At 41.3% G+C, this 25,225-nt stretch overlaps 1 protein-coding gene across 2 annotated transcripts in view; it reads left to right on the top strand.

Moving 5' to 3' along the window:
* Window positions 1-24,011, top strand: part of UBE2W (ubiquitin conjugating enzyme E2 W) — a 31,230-nt gene extending 7,219 nt beyond the window's left edge. Inside the window, exons 2-6 of one of the 2 annotated variants that reach the window (XM_063299385.1) lie at window positions 11,447-11,535; window positions 12,133-12,235; window positions 18,187-18,342; window positions 19,787-19,862; window positions 21,722-24,011. In XM_063299385.1, the coding sequence (XP_063155455.1) occupies window positions 11,447-11,535; window positions 12,133-12,235; window positions 18,187-18,342; window positions 19,787-19,862; window positions 21,722-21,735 (438 nt within the window). In that variant the 3' untranslated portion in view covers window positions 21,736-24,011. Of the gene's footprint in view, window positions 1-11,443; window positions 11,536-12,132; window positions 12,236-18,186; window positions 18,343-19,786; window positions 19,863-21,721 lie in introns of both variants that reach the window. The other variant, XM_063299384.1, reaches the window with a different exon arrangement.
* Window positions 24,012-25,225: the final 1,214 nt, after the last annotated feature.

Here is a 25,225-nt window from a genome sequence, read left to right as displayed (position 1 = left end):
GAATCCGTAGTTTTTTCAGAATGCAGTGTTCCACCAGTTAGCAAATAAGAGCTGCAACAACTATGTAATACTGGTGCAACAGGTGCTGCATTAGTTGACAGTAGGTTTCTGGATACAGTTCACAATGCTGGTTTTGCCTTGTAAAGCCATACATAGCTATATTTCTTTAAAGCACCTTTTTTTAAAAAAGAAAAGCACATATACTTTTTTTTTCATTTTAGAATTAAATGTGATGAAATTGGAAACAAATTAGTCCATATGGTGAGGAATATCTATTTTGTTAATTGTTAAAGTTTAAAACAGATATATACATATCTTACAGCTTTTCCATAAAATAACTTGTAGATCTTCTAGTACAACTCTTGTCCAGTGTAGGAATCCTCATACCATCCCAGGCAGTGGAGTAGGTAAGAGTATTTTGCAGCTTCCCAAATATCCTTCACAACCCAAGTTCTCTTATTTAGTAACAATCAGTTGACCTCATCCTAATGCTCCATATCATTCAATATTTGAGTGAATATTTGGCCTATTCATCGCTGGCCATTTCCTACTCCTCTAGAGGCAGCAAGTATTAAACTCAAAAAATTGGTTTGTTACTGGTTCTAATGTGTCCTTCTTAGCATAGATTCCCACTTGTATGCCATATAGGATCTGGGCAAGGGTTTTAGCATCAAAGAGTTTTAATGCCACCAGTGTTCTCCACCTTTAATAATAATAATAATAATAATAAGTGCCTTGATGGTGGTGAACACTCTTCAAGCCAAGTGTGAGAAATTCAGAGCAACTGTGTCTTTTCCCAGGATCACCCAGCTACCCTCTGTAGATGCCATGTGATCCAAGTATCTTTGGTTTAAGGAGTTGCTGCTGGTGCTATGTGCATACCCATACATACATCAAAACAGCTTTTTCTGTTTTGAATCTGAAACATTGCAGAGCCCTAACAAATATACACAGACCCTGTTTAGTGTAGTGGTTAAGGCATCAGGCTAGAAGCCAGAAGACTGTGAGTTCTAGTCCCACCTTAGGCACAAAGCCAGCTGGGTGACCTTGGGCCAGTCACTCTCTCTCAGCCCTAGGAAGGAGGCAATGGCAAACCACTTCCATAAAACCTTGCTAAGAAAACTGCAGGGACTTATCCAGGCAGTCGCCAGGAGTCAACACTGACCCAAAGGCACAAATACATACACATATTCAGTTAGGTTCACTGTTAAGTAAGTTTTACACGTTTGTAGTCTTAAATACACACACACACACACTAAGGGTGTTGTTGTTAGTTGCTGTCGAGTCATTTACGTCTCATGGTGACCCTACATATAACAGAATGAAATGCTGTTCAGTCTTGCGCCATATGCCTGACTGCTCCAATGTTTGCATCCATTGTTGTGGTAATTGTATCAATCCATCTCATTGAAGGTCTTCCTCTTTTCCGCTGGCCCTTGACTTCACCAGACATGATGTCCTTTTCAAGCGATTGGTCTTTCCTGACGATGTGTCCAAAGTATGAGACTCTAAGCCTAGTTATCTTCGCCTCTAGGGAACATTCTGGTTGTATTTCTTCTAAAACTGATTTGTTTGTTCTTCTGGCAGTCCATGGTATTTTCTATAATCTTCGCCAACACCACAATTTGAATGCATCAATTCTTCTAATATGTTCCTTTTTTAATGTCCAACTTTCACAGGCATATGTGGCAATTGAGAAGACCATGGCATGAGTCAGACACAACTTTGTTTTTAAACTGACGTCTTTACTTCTGAAAACTTTAGATAGGTCTTCGATGGCAGATATTCCCAGCATGATACGTCGTTTGATTTCTTGATTACTACTTCCCTTGGCATTGATCGTTGATCCGAGTAGACTGAAATTGTTGACTTCAATTTCTTCTCCATTTATTGTGACATTGTTTATTGGTCCATTTTTGAGTGTCTTCGTCTTCTTTACATTCAGGTGTAGTCTGTATTGCTGACTACAATCTTTGATATTCATCAGCAAGTACTTCAGGTCTTCTTCACTTCCAGCAAGCAAAGTTGTGTCATCTGCATATCGCAGGTTGTTAATGAGTCTTCCACCAATTCTGATACCCCGTTCTTCTTTGTACATTCCTGCTTCTCGAATTATTTGTTCAGTGTACACGTTGAATAAGTAGGGTGGAAGTATACAACCTTGCTGCACACAGTTTTGAACCACTCGGTATCACCGTTTTCTGTTCTAACAACTGCCTCTTGATGCATGTACAGGTTCCGCATGAGTACAGTTAAGTGCTCTGGAATTCCCATTCTTCGTAATATTAACCATAACTTGTTATGGTCCACACAGTCAAATGCCTTTGCGTACTCAATGAAACAGAGGTAAACATCTTTCCAGTATTCTTTACATTCAGCCAAGATCCATCCGACATCAGCAATGATATCTCTCGTACCGCGTCCTCTTCTAAATCCACCTTGGAGTTCTGGTAGTTCTTTGTTGATGTAAGGCTGCAAATGTTGTTGAATTATTTTCCGCAAAATTTTGCTAGCATGTGAAATTAATGAAATTGTTCAATAATTTCCACATTCTGTTTGATCTCCTTTCTTTGGAATGGGTATGAATACGGATCTCTTCCAGTCAGTTGGCCGGGTCATTGTCTTCTAAACATTTGTGGGATTAACAAGATAGGGAAGCTGTGCATATGTGCATAGCAAAGGATTATTTTTTATGTCCACTGTTTTCGGGAAAGTGTTGTTTTAAATTCAGAGTCATCCTCCTTTTGAATAAATCTGGTATTTAAATTGTGGCATGTACCCTGCCTGGTAATTCCTATGACTGTTAACATAGAAGCAACCATATTCACTTCAAAATAGTCACTCTATTTTTCAAGTACTTTTGATTAAAGTCTTTGGAAAAAGTATTTCTCAGCAACAAAATGCAGTAGCTTATAACAAAGAGGCTGCAAAGTACTTTCCATGTGTTTGAAGATATATTGTATAGACCTTCACTTAAGGTGAGTTTTTAACATTATATAGTACATGCTAAATTGTTTGTTTGTTTGCTTGTTTGTTTATTTATTTATTTTCTATGGCTGCCCATCTCAATAAGTGACTCTTGTTATCTTCCAGACATAACTTAAAACTTGATTATCCTTTAGTGAAATTCCTGGGACAGAATCCAAGGGTGCTTTTGAGAAGAAGACTCAGAGGCACCTGGTGAGCTGTATGAGGGAAGAAAGTGAAAGGGAGTCCTGTTGCCCAAGCAGAAATATACTTGCATAAGGGTGGATTTCACCCCAAATTTTCTTTTGGAACTACTAGGATAACAAATAAATTCTACCCCATCATTATTTTCTGCCCATTCTGAAATTTCAGAGTAGATTTAGGAGTGTGATCCTGTAAGTAAACTGGAACTCACGTATTGATTTAATTAAGTGTTGGTTAGTCTGCTTCACAGACATGCTTTGCAAAAAACTTAAGTCAGTCTTTAGTAAAGTAAGACATAGCCTTATAAAAGATAGTGATTTCTGAATGCATGTTTGTTTCTTACTCTATAAATTTATGTAATTAGTGCTTTAATGAGGTAGGAACTAAAATATCACAAAATATCAAGTAGCAACTTCTGGAAATCCCTTACAAAAGAACAAAATAGAGGAGGAGTGAGGGGAGATGACAGTGAATGAGTATGCTCATTAATACATTTTTCCAATCCCCATTAAGGTGTATTTTTTTCCTAAGGCTACTTAAACTTTAGGGTTTAAATAAATAAGTGATGGGCAGTTGGCAACATATCGGACATCTATAGATCTCCATAATGACCTGGAGGGAAATGAAATTCTGGGCTCATAGAGTTCTATCAGTAAATAAATGTTGTGTCCTTTCATGAGGATGCATTATGTTTTAATTGTTTTGAATATAAATGTTCATTAAAGTACGTTTCTCTGTAATTAACTTCTAGATTGTTTTTACTGCATCTGCATCATGTCTTTGATGTAGATGTATACTACTTTTATCCTCATGCTTATGGCAGCTCATGTTTACTTTTTTCCTCAGGCTAGCTATGGATGGTAAAAGTTCTAATCTAACAAATCTGGAGAGGGAAACCTATAGTTATCTCATGATCACTTGAAAATATGTTGATTTTTTTTTCAACTGCTACGTGCAGGGAAAGACATAATTTTACCCAGTCATGTACTACTCTTATCTAATCAAACATTATCTATTTGATTTGATACTGTAAATAATAAGTACCAGTTTCTACAATTTCCTTGTACCTTCATGTATTAATTAATACATTAATAGTATGATGCTGTGTGTGTTTCCTCTGAATTAGATCTCTATATATTCAGTTAGGTTCACTGTTAAGTTTTATGTGTTTGTAGTTTTAAATTATGTGAATCAAGTCTAGATCTGTTTTGAAGTCATGCTACATATGTGCACAATTGTTCAAATAAAAATAATGTTAGGAGCAGTTGAAATTGAAGAAATACACTGCATCCCTTTACTAATCATAAGTGCTTGCCAATTTGTATAGTTGATAGTTCTTAGAAGAACCTTTAATTGAAGCTTCTTTACATTTCTGATATTCGTTGGGTTAAAGAAATTTTGAAGAGGATCCATCTAAGGCACAAGTTACAGGTCATAAAGGAGAATCTTCAGATATTGACCAGAATCTAAAGTGATGCTTAAGGCACAATAAAAGGTTTAAACTTCATCAATAAACATTTTTCATTGGATACCTGTTTCTTGTCCTGTACTGATTTTCCATATAATATATTTTGTAATTTGTGCAGTCTCCATGTCCCAGTCTTGTTCAGAAATAGTAGTTTTGATTCTTTGGATGATACCCAGTATGATGTTCATTTATTTACTTACTTTACTGGACTTATATAATATTTGAGTCATTACCAACTCTCATCAGCTTATGTATCCTTAACCTACCTTTGTATGTAAGATTAAAACAATACGTAATTAAGAATAAAGTTTAAGCTACTGTTTCTTTGAGAAATTGCCTTATCACTTTGAATATTATTAATGTGATTTAACATTATTTTGCACTAATGTCTGGAATTAATAATAACAAGGAAAAGGAATTTGTTAGGTTTCTTAGTATGTCTAGTGTTATGTCAGGCTCTGCCTGCTACCCAGTAAAAACGCAGATGCTAGTGTAGGCTTAGGTTCTGGTTTTATTTGAGTAACAGTATGTGCGCCCTTTAAGAAAAGCTGAGAGTGAGTGGAGCGTGCCGGAACGGGATTTAAATAGCCCACGCCGGTCAGCGCTCCACCCCTTCTTACTTCGGGTGCGCCCCGAACCCCGTCAGTTCCGTTGCTGGTAGGTGAGGGGTCGTGGAGCCCCTCCTGTGCTCCGGGCGTTTCCTTAATTGCTTCCCTGGCCGGTGATGGTTCATTGCCAGGCGATCAGGTTCGTAATCTCTTTGACAGCTCAGGCACGCCTCGTGGTCTGGTCTTGTCAATTACCTTCTTTGCAACATTGTATCTCTTCCGCGCCTCCAGCTAGAGTTGATACTTTGTTGCCAGCACCTGTTGCTCTCATTTGTTAGCTAGTTGCCTTTTCCCTTAATCTGCCCGGTACCCATTTCCCTGCATTGTCATGCGAGCCGTTGCGATGTCACAAGCATCGCAACGGTGATCATGACATACTGCCCCCCTTTGAGAAGGTTAGGCCGTGGGTTTGGAGGGGTAGGCGGTATGGAAGGTGCGGATCAGGTCGGGGGCCTGGACGTCACGGGCAGCGACCCACTCATGGAAAGTGTGGAAAGTGTTTCCACATTACGAGGTATTGGAGGGAGCCCCACCGCTTGCAGGAGTCAAGTACCTCCTTCACTTCAAAGTGTTGCTGCCCATCTATCATCACTGGTGGAGGGGGTGTGTGTGCGTGGGTGCCACCAGGAAGGATCACTTGCCGGCTTGAGTAAGCTGCAGTGAAATACCGGGTGCAGTCTCTTTAAATTATGGGGCAGGTCCAAGCGCACTGTGACTGGGTTCACGATTTGTGTCACCTGTAATGGTCCAATAAACTTGGGGGCCAGCTTCTTCGACGGTTGCGGCGATTTTATGAATCTGGTGGATAGATAGACCATGTCCCCCACCTGAAATGTTGGTTGCTGGCGCCGGTGTTTGTCCGCTTGTAATTTGTACGCCGTTTGTGCCTCTTTAAGCGCATCCTTGATGACCAGCCAGGAATCTGCGAGTTTCTCACCCCAATCACAGGCGGCCACTGTTGGGGACGGAGGCTGAGGTAGTTCAGGGATGGTGTATCGCGTTGTTGTATGCGACCTCTGCAAACGGGAGGAGGTCCACCCAGTCATCTTGGTGATAGTTTATGTAGGAGCGGAGGAATTGCTCCAGTGTGGCATTAAGGATCTCTGTGGATCCGTCCGTCTGGGGATGCCAGGAGGTTGACAGGGCTTGCTGGGTACCTATCAGTTTCAAAAAAGCCCGCCAAAACCTCGAGGTAAATTGTGTGCCCCTATCGGTCACCAGGCGGGAGGGGCAGCCGTGTAGGCGGTACACGTCGACTAGGAACAGTTTCACCAGCTGTTGGGCTGACGAGATCGAGGCGCAGGGGATAAAATGTGCTTGTTTTGAAAAGTAGTCTTTTACCACTCAAATGACCATTTTCTTTTGGCTGGGCGGTAAGTCAACTATGAAGTCCATTGAAATTTCATCCCAAGAGCGGGAGGGTTCAGCCACGGGTTGCAGCAGCCCCTGGGGTTTGCCAGCCAGTCGCTTGGCCATAGCGCACACTGGGCAGGACGCCACATACGTCTTGACGTCCTTCCTCAGCGAGGGCCACCAAAACTGTCTCTGAGTCAGGTGTAGGGTTTTCAAGAACCCGAAGTGACCAGCCTGTTTGCTGTCATGCGATCTGTTGAGGATCGCCTGCCGTTGTGAGTCGGGTACATATAACCTTCCCTCCGCCCATGCGAGGTCCTGCTCCATAGTGACCTTGTTGTGGTTGGCGAGGAGCCAGGGGTCAGATTTTAATGCCGTTGTAAAATCTGCCCATAGCCCACCTGGCATTTGAGGTTGCCTGCGTCTAGGGGCGGGTTGCATCGTAGTTGTTTGCGAGGGGGGGCAGGCTGTCCCCGAGCGCGACCCCGGGTGACCGCCGCCATACCCAGCTGGGAATTGGAAAGCACCGTCCCTATGATGTCAGAGATAGGTTCTGCATCCTGAGGCAGTCAGGAGAGTGCGTCTGCCAGGAAGTTCTTTTTGCCTGGTATGAACTTCAGCTGGAAGTTGAACTGGCTGAAGAACTGAGCCCAGCGTATTTGCTTGGGACTGAGGCACTGGGGCGTATGGAGCGCCTCGAGGTTGCAGTGGTCTGTCCAGACCTCAAACGGGCAAGTCGTCCCTTCCAAAAGGTGACGCCAAGCCTCCAGTGCTGCTTTAACCGCAAATGCTTCCTTTTCCCACACGTGCCAGCGCCTCTCTGTCTCCGAGAATTTCCTCGAGAGATAGGCGCATGGCTTCAGGATTCCAGTGGAATCCTTTTGCAGCAGGATGGCGCCTATTGAGAAGTCAGAGGCGTCCACCTGCACCACAAAAGGCCGTTCGGGGTCTGGGTGAGCTAGAATTGGCTCCGCTGTGAACAGCGCTTTTAGCCTGTCAAACGCGGTTTGACAGGCAGGAGTCCAATTAAGTACGGCCCCCGGGTTTTTTACCTTGCGTGTCTCCCCGACGCCTTTGGTCTTGAGCAAATCGGTTAAGGGTAGAGTGATTTCCGCGAACCCCCTCGCGAAGGACCTATAGAAATTCGCGAACCCGAGGAAGCTTTGAAGCTGGCGCCTGGTGCGTGGGCGTTCCCAGCTCAAGACTGCCTGAACCTTCGCGGGGTCCATCTCTACGCCTTTGTCAGAGATTCTGTACCCTAGGTAGTCGAAGCGCGACTTGTGGAATTCGCACTTGGACAGCTTAGCGTAGAGTTTGGCTTTCCGGAGCTTAGTGAGGACTTGCCTCACTAACCTCTCGTGTTCCCTCTGCGTCCTCGTGTAGATGGTAAACCAGTATGCCCTTGAATAGGTGTTCATGCAGTACCTCGTTGATGAGTTGCATGAAGACCCCCAGGGCCCCCGCAAGACCGAATGGCAGTACCTTGTATTGGAAGGAGCCCAAGGGTCAGTTGAATGCCGTTTTCCACTCGTCCCCCTCCCTGATGCGGATTCTGTAATATGCCTCGCAGAGGTCGAGTTTGGAAAACACTCTTCCCTTTGACAGGTGTGCTAGCATGTTCTTTACGAGGGGTAGGGAGTATTTGTTGGATAGGGAAGCGGAATTTAATCCGCGGTAATTGGTGCATAGTCTCAGGGTGCCGTCCTTCTTTTCCCGAAATAGGACGGGTGCTCCAACCGGCGAGTTCGCTGGTTCTGTGAAGCCCCTGGAGAGGTTTTTGTCCAAGAATTCCTGCAGCGCCGCTAATTCTCTCTGGGTCATGGGGTAGATCTTGGGCTTGGGTAATGGGACGTCTGGGAGCAGTTCAATTGTGCAGTCCGTCTTGCGGTGGGGGGGTAATTGGTCCACCTCCTCTTCTCCGAAGACATCTGCAAAGTCTGCATATTGCTCCGGCAGTCCTTCGGGGGGGGGGGTCATGGGTATGGTCGACAACTTCTGCCCTCCCCACCGTCGGAGCAGATGGTTTGTCCGGTGTCGGTGCCTGGTAGACCCCGTCTTTGAACTTGATGGAGCGTGTCCTCCAGTCTATGTGTGTGTTGTGGCGTGCTAGCCAGGGGATCCCCAGCACTACTATGGGTTTCCCTATCTGGGTTTCCACAAAGTCTATGGACTCCTTGTGGGTGCCCATTGTCAGGGTGACCATTCCAGTCCTCTGGGTGGCCGGTCCCCCCTCCCCCACTGTAGAGCCGTCTAGTTGTTGGAACACCAGCGGTTTAGGGAGAGGGGAACAGGGCAGTTTTAGTGCGGCGACAGTGTCTGGGTGGATCAGATTTCTGGAGCACCCAGAATCCACCAGAGCTTCGACCGTAATGGCTCTAGGGCCATAAGAGAGTTTAATTGTCCCTGCCAGGATAGAGCAATCGTCACTCACCCTGAGGTTGTTGCGCCCCTTCTTCACCACCTGCCCAGCGGCGCTGCTTAGAGCAGGTGGGGAGCGTTTTCTGCCGGCTGTTCTTGGGCGCCGATCGCGTCCCCTGCGAGGTAGGCGTCCGCGTCCTCGTCCGGGGTTGCTAACGCTCCTGTCAGGCATCTGGGGGAGTTGGATAGCTTGTGCGGCGTCTTTGGTGTGGATCTGGGTGGGCAATCCGTTGTCCTGTTTTTGTAACAGTCCGCCGCTCGGTGGCCCGTCTTCCCACACCTGGTACACTGCCCGCGGGCAAGCCTCCGTTGTTGGTCCGCATGCCAGGTCGGGTCCGACTGTGGGACTGGTCCTCTGGTGCTGGGAGGGATTTTGTCCTCTGCGGTTGTGAGCAGGAACGTGCGCTGAGCGTGCTCCGCTTTTCCGGCTAGGCAAATCCACCCGTGAAGGGAGGCTGGGTCGTCCCTGTAGTGTGCCCATTGTAGCACCTCCCGGTTGAGGCCACGCTTGAACATGTCAATCAGGGTGGCCTCAGACCATTCCGTGATTTTGCCTGCGAGGACCTTGAACTCAAGGGCGTAGTCGGCCACCGTTTTTCTTCCCTGGCACAGCGCTTGAAGTGTGCACTTGGCCCTTTCTTTCGCCAGGGGGTCCTCAAAGTAATGCTTCAGCTCGGCTAGGAAGTCATGGAAATTGGCCAAGGCTGGGGCTCCGGACTCGGACATCTGTACGTACCAGTCCGCGGCCCTATCTTGGAGCTTGGTGGCCACTGCCGAGGTTTTTGCAGCTTCTGTGCTGAAGCAATGGCCGTATTGGGCCATGTAGTCCCTCGCATTTGTTAGAAAGAAGGACAGTTTCGTAGGGTTCCTGTCAAATTGTACGGGGAAGTCTTTGGCGAACCTCCTAATTTGCGGGACCCCTACCTGTGGGTGGTGAGGGAAGGCTCCCAATGGTCTGAGGCCATGAAGCCCTGCGACAGAGTCTCGTGCTTGGCCCCTTCCGCTCGGGGTTGTTGGCGGGGTGGGTATGGTGCCTCGATCCCCTCTTGCCCCCTGTGCCGCCTCAGTCTTGGAGCGCTCGCCTACGATCATTGCCAGGGACTGGAGCATATGTTCCAGGTCTCGTACCTTGGCTTCCAGGGCCGTGTCCTTGTCTGGCGTGCTCCGGTCTGCCGATGTCGGGGACAGGAGCAGGTGTTCAAGGTATCGTACCCTGGCTTCCAGGGCCGTGACGCTGTCTGGCGTGCCCTAGTCGTCCAACGTCGGTGCTGCCGGATGCTGTTCGGTCTGTAGTCTTGTGCCTTCCTGCTCGGGCGTTTGGGGGTTACGGAGCCTCCAGGTGGAGTAGGGTGTTCCTGTCCAGGGTCCTGCTCCGCCGGCCCATGTGAGAAGTTGCTGGTCCCCGACTTCGTCTTCCGTTGGGGCTCTCCTGTCTGGGTTGGAGCTCCAGGTCTGGAACTGGGGTGCGGTGTGGGCAGGGAGGGTGTCCGTGTCCCATTCCGGGTGCGCCGCCTCCAGCAGCTGTCGGGTCACCTCTGCCTCTTGCGGGCCGTCCTTCACACCTCTGGTGCGAAGTGCTGGCTCCATTGCTGTCCCCAGTTCCGTTTTCGCCAGTTGATCTCTCCCGCGGAAAATTTTCGTCCGGTGGAGCTTGGCGACTTTGGTTTGGTGACTCTCAGCTTTATGTCAGGCTCTGCCTGCTACCCAGTAAAAACGCAGACACTAGTGTAGGCTTAGGTTCTAGTTTTATTTGAGTAACAGTATGCGTGCCCTTTAAGAAAGCTGAGAGTGAGTGGAGCGCGTCGGAATGGGATTTAAATAGCCCGCACCGGTCAGCACTCCACCCCTTCTTCAGGTACGCCCCGAGCCCCGTCAGTTCCGTCTTCGGTAGGTGAGGGGTCGTGGAGCCCCTCCTGTGCTCCAGGTGTTTCCTTAATTGCTTCCCTGGCCGGTGATGGTTCATTGCCCGGCGATCAGGTTTATAATCTGTTTGACAGCTCGGGCGCGCCTCCTGGTCTGGTCTTGTCAATTACCTTCTTTGCAACATTGTATCTCTCTCTTTCATGCCTCTGGCTAGAGTTGATACTTTGTTGCCAGCACCTGTTGCTCTCTTTTGTTAGCTAGTTGCCTTTACCCTTAATCCGCCTGGTACCCATTTCCCTGCATTGTCACGTGAGCCGTTGCAATGTCACAAGCATCGCAACGGTGATCATGACAAGTTAGTTTCCAGAGCTTGACTTGCTATACAAAATGCATCATTAAGACTTTAGCCTTACAAATAATGTACATGATGTTTATGATGTTTAAGGCATAAATATCAGGCTTGGCAATTCAGATTTAGCAATGTCTTGTACCATATAGATAACAACTTTAAAGACTATTCAAATACTTTATGAAATGTTTTAAGGTTTCTCTTTCTCTTTAGAAGAGGCTACAGAAAGAGCTGTTAGCTTTGCAGAATGACCCACCACCAGGAATGACCTTGAATGAAAAGAGTGTACAAAATTCAATTACACAGTGAGTATCTATATTTTTATTACTGTTGTGAAAGATATACTTGTAGGAAGATACAGACATAATTTCCATTATCATATCACTAAATACTTAGCTAGGTCCTCTTATCCAGTATACATTGCTATCAGACTTGGATATAAATAGTGTTCACTTAGAGGTATGTTTAAAAAGGATACCTGCTATTTATTTAAGTAAGGAATGGGGAGTGCTTTGATATTTTATAACAATTTTACAACTTTTCAATAATCTAGGTTGTGGTATGGGGGCATGAAATATTGCTTTATAACATATATTGGCAGTATGATACCTTTGACAATAAATGTGTCCTCAAATTCCTGTTCATATATCTGTATGCAAATTCTGTGTTTGAGTCTTCCTCTTTTTTTTTCAAAGAAGACTCGGGGAGAATATTGCTTTTGGTAAAGTACATACAATGACCTTTTAAAAATATATTGGAACCCCTTATACATTCTAGGATTTTTAAGATGCCTTTTTAGAATTGGGGATTAGCAATTTGCAAACCTTAACTCACATCAAGTTACTTACAGAAGAACAAATATTTTTCTGTTTTCATAATTGTAATCCATTTTCTTTCCAAAGGTGGATTGTAGACATGGAAGGGGCTTCTGGAACTTTATATGAAGGGGAGAAATTTCAACTGCTATTTAAATTCAGTAGTCGGTATCCATTTGATTCTCCTCAGGTAATTTATCTATCATATGCTCACTTAAATTTTAAAATCAATCCTACGGTAATACTGAATGTTTATTTTTGTTTATTTAATTGAATTTTTTGCTGGGTTAACTCTTCAGAAAATAGCAAAAATCGTTTAATCTGGTACCTGCAAGGGTTGAATGAAAAGCAATGTGTCCAATATTATAAGTTGCCAAAATATGGCAATACTGATGTAGTAGAAGCTCTGACGATGTTTTTTTTTTAGCAAGTTCTTTCACTTCAGTTGTTAGGAAGTTGCTGTGAGAAAAGGTTATCTTGCTATTGTTTGTAAAATGGAAACCTGCGGTGAGTACTTGTAGGCAGTTTTTAAGCAACCTGCTGTGATTGAATTTTTGACTTCTGAATGAGTCCTGAAATTCACCACTAAATGTAGATTGTTTATGTTGATGACTGCATTGTCATGAGTACTATATGTTCTTGGGTCAAAAAATATAAAGATGGGAAACTGGGGACAGAGATTTATGTGATCAAGAATGAAGTGGATGACTTGTGGCAGCCCCTGATGAGTTTCACATGAGAAAGGTTGATGAACTAATTAAAGACAAGTGGCAGATCACTCAAAGAGAAATTGCTGTAAGGCTTGGCATTTCACAGGAACTTGCAGGTCACATTATTGATGTTCTTTAATATTGGAAGCTTTGTGCAAGATGAGTTCCTTGTAAGCTGACAGCAGAAATGAAAGCTTGAAGCTTTGAGTTGAAATTTGCCAGCAGTTGATGACATGCTGTTGTTTATTCATTTAGTCGCTTCCGACTCTTCGTGACTTCACGGACCAGCCCACACCAGAGCTTCCTGTCGGTCGTCAACACCCCCAGCTCCCCCAGGGATGAGTCCGTCACCTCTAGAATATCATCTGTCCATCTTGCCCTTGGTTGGCCCCTCTTCCTTTTGCCTTCCACTTTCCCTAGCATCAGCATCTTCTCCAGGGTGTCCTGTCTTCTCATGATGTGGCCAAAGTATTTCAGTTTTGCCTTTAATATCATTCCCTCAAGTGAGCAGTCTGGCTTGATTTCCTGGAGGATGGACTGGTTGGATCTTCTTGCAGTCCAAGGCAATCTCAGAATTTTCCTCCAACACCACAGTTCAAAAGCATCTATCTTCCTTCTCTTGGCCTTCCTTACGGTCCAGCTCTTGCAGCCATATGTTACTACAGGGAACACCATTGCTTTAACTATGCGGACCTTTGTTGTCAGTGTGATGTCTCTGCTCTTAACTATTTTATCGAGATTTGTCATTGCTCTTCTCCCAAGGATTAAGCGTCTTCTGATTTCCTGACTGCAGTCGGCATCTGCAGTAACCTTCGCACCTAGAAATACAAAGTCTTTCACTGCTTCTACATTTTCTCCCTCTATTTGCCAGTTATCAATCAAGCTGGTTGCCATAATCTTGGTTTTTTTGAGGTTTAGCTGCAAGCCAGCTTTTGCACTTCCTTCTTTCACTTTCATCATAAGGCTCCTCAGTTCCTCTTTGCTTTCAGCCATCAAAGTGGTATCATCTGCATATCTGAGATTGTTAATGTTTCTTCCAGTGATTTTAACTCCAGCCTTGGATTCCTCAAGCCCAGCACGTCGCATGATGTGTTCTGCGTACAAGTTGAATAGGTAGGGTGAAAGTATACAGCCCTGCCGTACTCCTTTCCCAATCTTAAACCAGTCTGTTGTTCCGTGGTCTGTTCTTACTGTTGCTACTTGGTCGTTATACAGATTCTTCAGGAGGCAGACAAGGTGATTTGGTATCCCCATACCACTAAGAACTTGCCACAATTTGTTATGGTCCACACAGTCAAAGGCTTTAGAATAGTCAATAACACAGAAATAGATCTTTTTCTGAAACTCCCTGGCTTTTTCCATTATCCATCGGATATTGGCAATTTGGTCCCTAGTTCCTCTGCCTTTTCTAAACCCAGCTTGTGCATCTGGCAATTCTCGCTCCATGAATTGCTGAAGTCTACCTTGCAGGATCTTGAGCATTACCTTACTGGCATGTGAGATGAGTGCCACTGTTCAATAGTTTGAACATTCTTTAGTATTTCCCTTTTTTGGTATGGGGATATAAGTTGATTTTTTCCAGTCTGATGGCCATTCTTGTGTTTTCCAAATTTGCTGGCATATAGCATGCATTACCTTGACAGCATCATCTTGCAAGATTTTGAACAGTTCAGCTGGGATGCCGTTGTCTCCTGCTGCCTTGTTATTAGCAATGCTTCTTAAGGCCCATTCAACCTCACTCTTCAGGATGTCTGGCTCTAGCTCACTGACCACACCGTCAAAGCTATCCCTGATATTGTTATCCTTCCTATACAGGTCTTCTGTATATTCTTGCCACCTTTTCTTGATCTCTTCTTCTTCTGTTAGGTCCTTGCCATCTTTGTTTTTGATCATACCCATTTTGGCCTGGAATTGACCTCCGATGTTTCTAATTTTTTGGAAGAGGTCTCTTGTCCTTCCTATTCTATTGTCTTCTTCCACTTCCACGCATTGCTTGTTTAAAAATGATTCCTTATCTCTTCTGGCTAACCTCTGGAATTTTGCATTTAATTGGGCATATCACCCCCTATCACTGTTGCCTTTTGCTTTCCTTCTTTCTTGGGCTACTTCTAGTGTCCCAGCAGACAGCCATTTTGCCTTCTTGGTTTTCTCTTTCTTTGGGATGTATTTTGTTGCCGCCTCCTGAACAATGTTGCGAACTTCTGTCCATAGTTCTTCTGGGACCCTATCTACTAAGTCCAGTCCCTTAAATCTATTCTTCACCTCCACTGCATATTCCTTAGGAATATTAGTGAGCTCATATCTAGCTGATCTGTGGGTCTTCCCTAATCTCTTTAGTCTGATCCTAAATTGTGCAATAAGGAGTTCGTGATCTGAACTACAGTCAGCTCCAGGTCTTGTTTTTTACCGACTGTATATATGTCCACCACCTTTGGCTGCAAAGGATGTAGTCAATCTGATTTCAGTGTTGTCCATCTGGGGAAGTCCATGTAGAAAGCCGTCTCTTAGGCTGTTGGAAGAGAGTGTTTGTTATGCAGAGTGCGTTGTCTTGGCAAAATTCTATCAGCCTATGTCCTGCTTCGTTTTGTTCTTCCAGGCCATGCTTACCTGTAATTCCAGGTGTCATTTGACTGCCGACCTTAGCATTCCAGTCTCCTGTGATGAAAATAACATCTCTTTTAGGCGTGTTGTCCAGTAGGTGCTGCAGATCCTCATAGAACTGCTCTACTTCAGCTTCTTCAGCATCTGTGGTTGGGGCGTATATTTGGATCACTGTGATGTTAGATGGCTTGCCCTGAATTCGAATTGAGATCATTCTATCGTTTTTTGGATTGTATCCAAGCACTGCTTTAGCTACTTTACTATTAATTATGAAGGCTACTCCATTTCTTCTGTGGTCCTCTTGTCCACAGTAGTAGATCTGGTGGTCATTTGATGTGAAGTGGCCCATTCCAGTCCATTTCAGTTAACTGACGCCCAAAATGTCTATCTTTAATCTTGACATCTCACCAATAACCACATCCAATTTGCCCTGGCTCATAGATCTTACATTCCAGGTTCCAGTGGTGTGTTGATCCTTAGAACATCGGATTCGCCGTTCACCACCAGCACCGTCGGCTGCTAGCCGTCCTTTCGGCTTTGAGCTAGCTGCGTCACCACGTCTGGGGCTAGTTGAACTCATCCTCTGTTCCTCCCCAGTAGCATTTTGACCATCTTCCGACCTGGGGGTCTCATCTTCTGATGGTATACCGACATATCTCTGGTTGTACTGATCCATGTGGTTTTCACGGCAAAAATACTGGGGTGGGTTGCCATTACCTTCCTCAGGGATTGCATTTAGTCTGACCTCTCTGTCATGACCTTCCCGTCTTGGATGGCCCTTCACGGTTTAGCTCATGGCATCATTGAGGTGCTCAAGCTCCAGCACCACGACAAGGTAACGATCCTTTGCTGAAGGATGACATGCTACAGGAATGAAGGTGTCCATGACAGCTGATGAAACATGTGTTCATCATTATGGCCCAGAAATGAAGCATCAGTCCATGGAATAATATCACAAAGCTTCACCTGTGAAAAAGAAATTCAAAACCCAACCCTTTAGCAGGAAGATGCATGGTTAGAGTTGTTTTGGGACAAATGTTATTCACATAGATTTCCTTGAATCTGTAGCCACTGTCAGCTCAGAGAGCTACATTGCAACAAACCTTTGAAACAAGCAGAGTTCAGAAGGACAAGAAAGAAATTTTGCTGTAATGTAACAGTGCTAGGGCTCACACCTCATGAGCCACCCACAAGGCAATTGCGAAGTTGGATCTCTCCATCTTACCCCATCTGCCATACAAAGTTGGTGCCATGTGACTTTCACTTTTTCCCAACACTGATGAAATACCTCCATGGGCAGGTGGAAAGGACTATCAGGACTTGGTTGGAGAGACAAAGCATGGAGTTCTTTCTTGACAGTTTTAAGAAGCTTGTTCATCATTGGCAGAAGTGGTAGGAAATGGAGATTATGTCGAGAAATAAATTCAGACAATAAAAAAGCTTGTTACAAGGGTTATTTTCCTGTTTCATTTATTAAAATATCCCTATTTAAATTAAAGTTATGAAGGTAAAGATACTACTTTTCATTCAACCCTCATATTATCAGCCCATAGGGTTGGAACCAGCCTACTAAGCCTTCACATCTAATGTGCTGAGGAATTGGATCACAATTCCTTCCTGCCAAAAATCTTGGGATTTTGTCACAGATCAGTTTCCGCAAACTTTGCCTGATCATTCTCGGTGTGAAAAATGGGCTTGACCTTTTTCTTTGCACAAATATTTGTAAAGTGACCAGACTGTACAGAAAAAGACCATATCTCTTCTCCAGTGATCAGACTTCTGTTTGCTATGGGCAGCAAAGTTCTGAATTGTATATTCTGAATTGCACAGTTGCACAACACAAGATTAGGATTGATTAGTCTGTAATGAGCAATGTTCTTCCAGCTTTCCACTGAGACTTTGGGTTCATGACAAAATAAAATGAGACTGCTGAAAGCAACAGCAGAATTTTAAAAAAAATATTCTGGGCAAAAATAAAGCTATCAGTTTCATTTTAAAAATAAATACATTCAAAACCCTCAAAAATTAGAAAGCTTAAGTGTTACTGTCATTTTAGATGAAAGAGTGTACACTGATGTAAAATTTATAACATCAAGCAACTTCCTATGCCAGAATTAAAATACCTTCATTTATTTGTATAATTTAAAATATTTTAAATCTGTGTGTTGATATTTGACTCTTTAAGGTAGTATCCATTTTTTTAAAACATCTAATAACATCTAATTGTCAAAAGTGTGACTATGGAAGAGGAAAGTGGTTGTTACTTTATTAATTGGATTTTATGCTGTATTTATTACCATTACAACTATTGCTTTTGATTTTTAGTATGTCCCTTAGGCTGGCCTCTTTACTGGTTTTATAATACATTAATGCTGTTTATATTGTTTCAACTGCCTAGAATTGCCACCTAATACACTTCCAATTATTTAATGATATAAGAGCACAAATAAATGTACAACATACTGTACATATTGCTATAAATATGCTGGATTTTAAACACAATTAAACCCTGTGATCATGAACCTGGTCCATCTTGAAATATTGAGCTAGAGAAAGAAGCTTGAACCCTTTTATTACTAGCTCTGTAATCACAGTAATTAGGCAGTAGCAGCTGAAGTGATAGGCTTCATTAAATTCAAGACTGACATGCTGCAATATATGAAAGATAAAATGTGATTCGTACTCTTATAATGTCTCATTTATTTTAAAGATTATGTCCACTTTTGAATCCAAAAATTTTTATCAAAAATGGAATATTTTACAAGTAGCATTAGTATGCTTTTTTGAACTATTATGTTAACAAAATATTAATTTGATTTTTACTTTATAGGTCATGTTTACTGGTGAAAATATTCCTGTTCATCCTCACGTTTATAGCAATGGACATATCTGTTTATCTATTCTAACAGAAGACTGGTCTCCAGCTCTTTCAGTGCAATCAGTTTGTCTTAGCATTATCAGCATGCTTTCAAGCTGCAAAGAAAAGGTATGAATTTAGAGATAATATCATTAAAGAGTTTAAAGGTAGGTAGAATCTCCCACTCTAAACCAATTAGGTCTCTTTCTCTCTTTAATGACTTTCAGTGGACCCTAAAATAAGTACATTGCTAAACAATACACTTCAAAAAAAATTTCAGAAGGGTTAATTTGTCTAACAGCAATGCACACTAGTTAGGTAACAACCAACTTCTTTTTCTTTCCAACCTCTGGAGACCAACAAAGCAGAATAGTTGTCTTCAAGAGGAAGCTCATTACCTAGCTCACAGAAATTGGTGTGAAATTCCTGCTTCATGCTGTCACATTTCTTAATTCACATAGATTTGTTACTTCAAGGAAGCCTGAAAAGTTCATTGGAAATGAATGTGACAGATTGATAAAGGGATTCAGTGAGATATTTGTATGCTAGTGAGCTTGATAATAAAATCTTGAGTGTTGTGTCCAGAAGCAAATTACAGACATTTAAAAACCCTCTAATGGTTCTCCATCTAAAATAAAATTCAGCTTTTAGCAGAGCATGCTTGAGCAACAGTGAAACGCTCATAGCTCTTTGTACAGTGACAGATAATTTTATTGATGAATATTTCATTATATAGAAATTCTGTCCTGCCTAGTCTGAGTTTATTCTTGTCTAGTTTTTAAAATATACTGTGTGTGTGTATGTATGTATGTGTATAGACACACACACACACACACATACACATACACACATTCAGGCAATATAGCAATTCTTCTGACATGTTACTCATACTTGGTATCTTCTATTGAAAAATGCAATATAAATACTGGATGGTTCTTCATACACAGAATACAGTTGGAAGAGGATTTTCTTCCCATTCAGTTCAAAGTGTGTGGCAGGGGAGGAGGCAGAAGGAAGGCTTCTGATTGTTATTTCCTCTAGAAACTGCTATTTAAAGTGTAGCGAAGAAATATTTGCTTCTATTATTTAGCCTGCTTATATATTATTCATTTATTTATTTCTTCACCCAATTCTTTTCTTGACACAACTTCAGGGTTTTTCCAAACTTGAACTAATTAATTACATGCTCGTTTTCTCTAGTTTATCGAAATATGGAGAGGTATTACAGAGAGTAATTTTGTTTAACGATTACAGAAATTTTGTTTAAAGATTTGTGTCTGTACCTCAGGAATTGTAGTCACCTGAAATATTAACAGATTAGCCCCTGAGGTTATTGAAGAGTTGAGGAACAGTTGAAAGTATTACAAACCAGGAATAAAATCTTGGAAAAAGAGCTTATAAATGCCAGGTTTTCCTCTCACTTCATTAAATACATTTCTGAAATTTCCTTCCTTCCCCTCCTTCCTTCCCTTTTTTTGTTAGATTTATATCCCACTTTCCATTCAGCCAGTGATGTACAGCTTTGTATAACTGAAATAGGCTTATAATTTAATATAGTTTTACTTTATTGCAGAGAAGACCACCAGATAATTCATTTTATGTAAGAACATGTAACAAGAATCCAAAGAAAACAAAATGGTGGTATCATGGTAAGCATTTAGTTTTAAAACAATATTCTAAGTAATTAATAAGATAAATTTACAAAAAAAAATCCTGTATAATCCTTGAATATTTCTTAATCACAAATAACACTACAAGTGAGTTTGCAGAAACTGATTACTAGTAGGTTACAGGTAGTCTTCACTTAACGAAGATTCCTTCAGCAACCATTCAAAATTACGATGGTGCTGAAAAAATGCTCTTACGACCTGTGCCCAAAATTACAACTGTTGCAGCAGCCCCACAGTCACATGATCAAAATTCAGGCTCTTGGCAAGCCCGCCCACATTTATGACTCCGGGGATGCTTCAGCTCAGCTTGCGCTGTCTTCTCAGAGCCTTTGGAGAGCTCTGAGCTTTCCAAAGAGCTCTCCAAAGACTCTGAGAAGATAGCGTAAGCTGGGAAGACAGCGTTCTGAAGGGAGCCATGTGGAGGAAACGTTTGCCAGAGAAGCTGGGTCCACAAAGGACTTAGCAAAGACAGCCAGGCGCTTCTGCTTCACCCATGGCGGCTGGGCAAAAAAGGTAAAAGTTCGGTGTGGGGAACTGGGAGAGGAGGCAGCTGGGTGAACAAATGCAGGCTGGGGAGGCTGGAGAGGCTGGAGCTTGCTATGGTGGCCTCCCGCCGCACAGCTGGGACGGGTGGCTTCGTACCACGTAGCTGGGTTTGCTGTCCCACAAGGGAGGGTGCAGGGTTTCCAAAAGGGCAGAGATGGGAGGAGATAGGCGGCGGGGAGTTGAAGGCAGTGTTCAGGGCTGGGAGGAACCAAGCCCAGAATGGCTTGGATTGGGGTGGGTGCTCAGGCTAACGATGGGTAAAATTCACTTAATGACGGCAAGGGGAATTGCTAGGATTGCCGGTGCTAAACGATGCCATCTCGCTTTACAACCGCATGGCTTAGCAGTGGAAATTCCGGGCTCAGTTACAGTCATTAAGTGAAGACTACCTCTAGTTAGACTTCTGTTACTGAACTCAGGTGAGAAAGAACTACAGTTTATATGCATATGAAAATTCCAAGCACAGATCTTTCCCAAGAAACCTGCCAAGGAATGAAGTATTGGCATTCTGAACTTCAGAAGCACTGAAAAAAGGCCTTTCTATGTGTAATGCATATTGAACTTTATAGGTCTTTCTCATATATTGAGAATAGCCATGGATAAATGAACCAGTGATTACATTTGGTGTAAGACAGGGCTTCACACCAGTAGAAAACGGATGATTGTGGGGAAAATAGGAGGAGGAAAGAGTATTAGGTATGTTCACCTCCTTGAGTTATTTATAAAAATAATAAAGGCGGGATAAAAATTTAATAAATAAATAAAGATAGTCAGTTGAATGGCATTACTACTGGGTATAAAATCTATAGAATGAATAGACCATTAACAAAATGGAACTGAACTGATGAAATAGGGTGCCAAAGCTAGCATAAAATAAAGTACAATAAATTATTTAAAATATAACAATATGTTCATTGTGTGTGGAAATATCAAGACAGAATAGTATTGGGTGCTTTTCAATCACCTCTCCTCCTACAAACCCTTTATGTTATGGAGAGTAGCAACAGATTTTTTTTTCCAAGTCAAGAAGCTCTCCAGTTTCTGAGCCTTCAGGTTTTGTATATTTGTACTTTTTATTTGAAAAATGCTATGTTTTGTTTGAACAGAACAAGGCAATTCAATGGATCAGAATTATATTGTCTGTTCCTCTATAATTTGTAATTTTTAATCATTATTTTCATTTATTGAAGTGTACTGTTAGGGGCTGTTCCAGCAATAAACATTTTCATAGGTTTTCAACATTAATTTATACATGCACAGCATAATATTTTACATTTTCTTTTTCTTTAAAGATGACACTTGTTGACACCATCATTCTATGATTCTCCTAACAGAAGATAGTCCTACTGAGAATATGAGCACTTTGATCATTCAGTCTTTGAACTTTAACCTCCTGACTGGAAATGATAAACAGGCAATGAAGACTACTTCCTTTGACTGAATTTTTACTAGTGTGCATTCTGGGCGCATGTTGATCGCTGGTTCACACCATGCTACTGACATGCCTTTCGTAGTCATATGATGTTAATGCAAGTGTTGGAAAATATCGTTCAATTTTAACTTTCGGAAGAATTCCAGGTCTTCATGTATTGTGCAATAATATGAATTTCTTGGCGGTTTTGGTATATCCATTGCCGGCAAAAGATTGTATCAGGAAACATATATGCTTTCCACACAATAGTTTAGATGCATGATAGGGCCTATGAAAGGTTTTAAGTATATTAGGTTAATAAGTAACCAATCTTATACTTTGAAAGCCACCTAATTTGTTTAAATATGGATTCTGTGCACTGTGATCATTAAACTAGCAGCATAAGTAAAAACATGCTTAGCTAAGAAACTAATAAGGTCATTGCATATTTACTGAACTGTCATTGTCTTGACAAGCAAGTTTTTCCAAGTTATGTCAGCAGAGAGGTACGTTCTATGGTAGAATAAATACCTTTTGTTTGTGTGTGTTATATTTCTGAAGAAAAGGTATGAATAAAATAAGGCAGAAGTGATTTAATCAAGGAAAACTTTGTTACAAAATGGAAACAGATAGCAGTGATAAAAGTGAATTTGCTGCAGTCCATGATAGGGCTTGTTAATATGTACACTAGAGCTGTTTTCCAAGTAGATTGCACACTGTTATTTCATACTAGCCTTCAGCATGAGCCCTGTTGCCTACACAATACTTCATTTATTTATGTGTCTAGAAATTTTTATTTGAGTTCACTGTTTCTTTTGTTGTGTTATATGTCATATTTGAATGTTACAAAACAATATTTTCACTGAAAAGCTATCAGAAGATATTTTCTTGTAAATTATTTCTTTACCTTATTAACATTTATCTTGTCTTTTACTTCTGTACCATAAAGGAAGAAATACATTTTGGACAGAGATGAACTGTTTTGACAAAAAGTGTGGATCTTTTTATTTAAACTTAAGACAAATATATATATAAATATATATTTTTCTTATCTTACTTGTCCCATACAGCCATAGCAATTTTCCAGGTTTTCTTTAAAGATATGACAAAAACTAGATTTACCTTTTATACAAAAAAAAAAAATTGTTAAACAATAGTGAATTGATCTTCACCTATATGTAATTTTATGATACTGCATCTAGGCTGTCTTTTTAGGAAGCAATGATGTGTCTTTTATAAACTTGCTACCTTTACACATATGCAAACTTTCTATTTCAGTGCTCTTTTTAATGTTGCCTTATTGTTGCACTAAAAAAAAAATCAAATCTAGTAGTCAATAAAGGAATGTCTGAACTGAGTAAACCTCTTACTTGATTTTTAAAGTAAGAATCAGATAAGCAAAACAAATCTCCCAGGATTGGCTGAAAATATTCTAGTGTGTGTGGATTTTTTTTAACTGCTGCATTGAATCTTACAAGTTTTATAGATATGTATATATTACTGTAGCTATAATATTTAAAATCAATATAATTGCTAAGCTCAGGGGTGGGAAGAAATCAAGTAGAAGAAAAAGAGGTGTTCTGTCCAGGTACTGAAATTCTAAACTATCAATTTGATAGAGCAGTTTTAAATAAGGGTGTATTATCTTTTTTATTTTGAAGAAAATTATTGGCCTCTTGATGAAAAATAAGATACTGTGGGAAAACCTATATATAGATGTTCATAGTTCTCCATTGCATAATTAATGTTGCTATAATAATTTTTGTTCAAGCCAAAAATAACGTTGACATTGAAATTTGTATTTCTCCTTGATTTTCTTCTAGCTCTTTTTCCATTTGTAAATTAAATGGTAAAAACATGTTAACAGATGTATACATAAAGAGTAACCACTAAATATTTAAATGGAATCTTCATATTTCCACAATCCACAAAAATTATGTATTCATACAGCTAATTTAGATAATGTCAATCTGCTCTGTAATTCACTATGAAGGAACTCCTTCATATGTCTGGAAATTTAATTTGTCCATCTGAAAGATTAATGCAACTGTCTCCATATAATATCATCTGATTTTTAAAGGTTGGTTAAACAATCCATGCTTTAGTCTTGCATGTATTTTATTTGCCTATAGATTTTGCGGTTTGGATTAAATTGAAATTACTCAACAAAACATTACCTGGGTTTTTTTATACTATTTCTTGGGAGGCGGGGTGTTGTTTAAATACTGTGATGAGAATGATTTGAAGCCAGAGTTCTATCATTTGTATAATTTTTTACAGAGTTGTTTGGTTTGTACAATGGAGTTGTATGATTTTGGTAAACTGAATGATCTCACACCAGGGGGTGGGGGGAGAGAGAGAAATCATTTTTTGCTTTTTGCCCTTCACCCTTATGTTCTGTGTCACCTCAAAATCTGTTTTGGAAAGTTATGGAACTCACTGTGAAATGACATTGTGAAAAATGAAGAATTGACAAAAATGACCATTTCCTTTTTTTCCTAAAAAATAGTATCACTGAAAAATACATTCTCTACAACTGGTACATACTGAGTTGGCTGTGTGCTATCAATTACAAGTTCAGGATCTATTTTCTACTTAATCACAATTCAGTCTGCAATACATACATGGAGGATGGCCTTTTTATTTTTTCTGGAGGTTGCCGATCTTCAACAATTTGTACTCGGTAGCATAGAACATAGTATATTATTCATTTTATTTATATGGTATTTTGCTTAGAACATGCAAGACAACTTACATTGAGATCTCCCTTAATTTCATCCTGGGTATTATCTGGTGAGGTGGGTTGAATTAAGGGAGGATGATTGGCCTAAAGTCAGTCAATGAGTTCCTTGGGTTTTATTAGTGTTAGCCATTTACCTCAAGATCATTTTGGAGTTTTTTATAGTCTGCTTGAGTGTTTTCTTCATGATATATTTTTGGCATTTTAGCAACCTTGTCTATCTTTCTGTTCTAATGTTTATGAACAAATAAAGAACCACCTGTCTTGGTACCAATTCTTAGTTAAATCATCTTTTCCCCCCCTTTGTGGTAAAAAAATGACTATATATTTCTGTTTCCCATTGTATGATATGTTGGTGTGTGAAAAGGACATTCTCATCCGGATGAGAACTGCATTTTCTCAGAAGGTCCAGAGGGACAATATATTAAAAGTTTTGAAATGTTCAAATTGTTCAGCAATGCTGTATGGATTAAATGAGTTTTTTATTGGGTTGATAATCCCTCTGTTGTTTTTGGGGAAAAAAATGCTTGTTCAGATATTGATATCCCACTTTTTTCAGTGAAGATGGATACTGTGATTTAATTCAGTTTGCCTGCACCCTACTCTTAATTTACTTTTCACTTCCTTATCTTCTAATCAGGCTTT

Source organism: Candoia aspera, chromosome 3 (assembly GCF_035149785.1).
Source record: "Candoia aspera isolate rCanAsp1 chromosome 3, rCanAsp1.hap2, whole genome shotgun sequence".
Lineage (NCBI taxonomy): Eukaryota > Metazoa > Chordata > Lepidosauria > Squamata > Boidae > Candoia > Candoia aspera.
The sequence above is the reverse complement of the archived record's forward strand: the minus strand, read 5'-3'. Positions and strand labels throughout refer to the sequence as shown.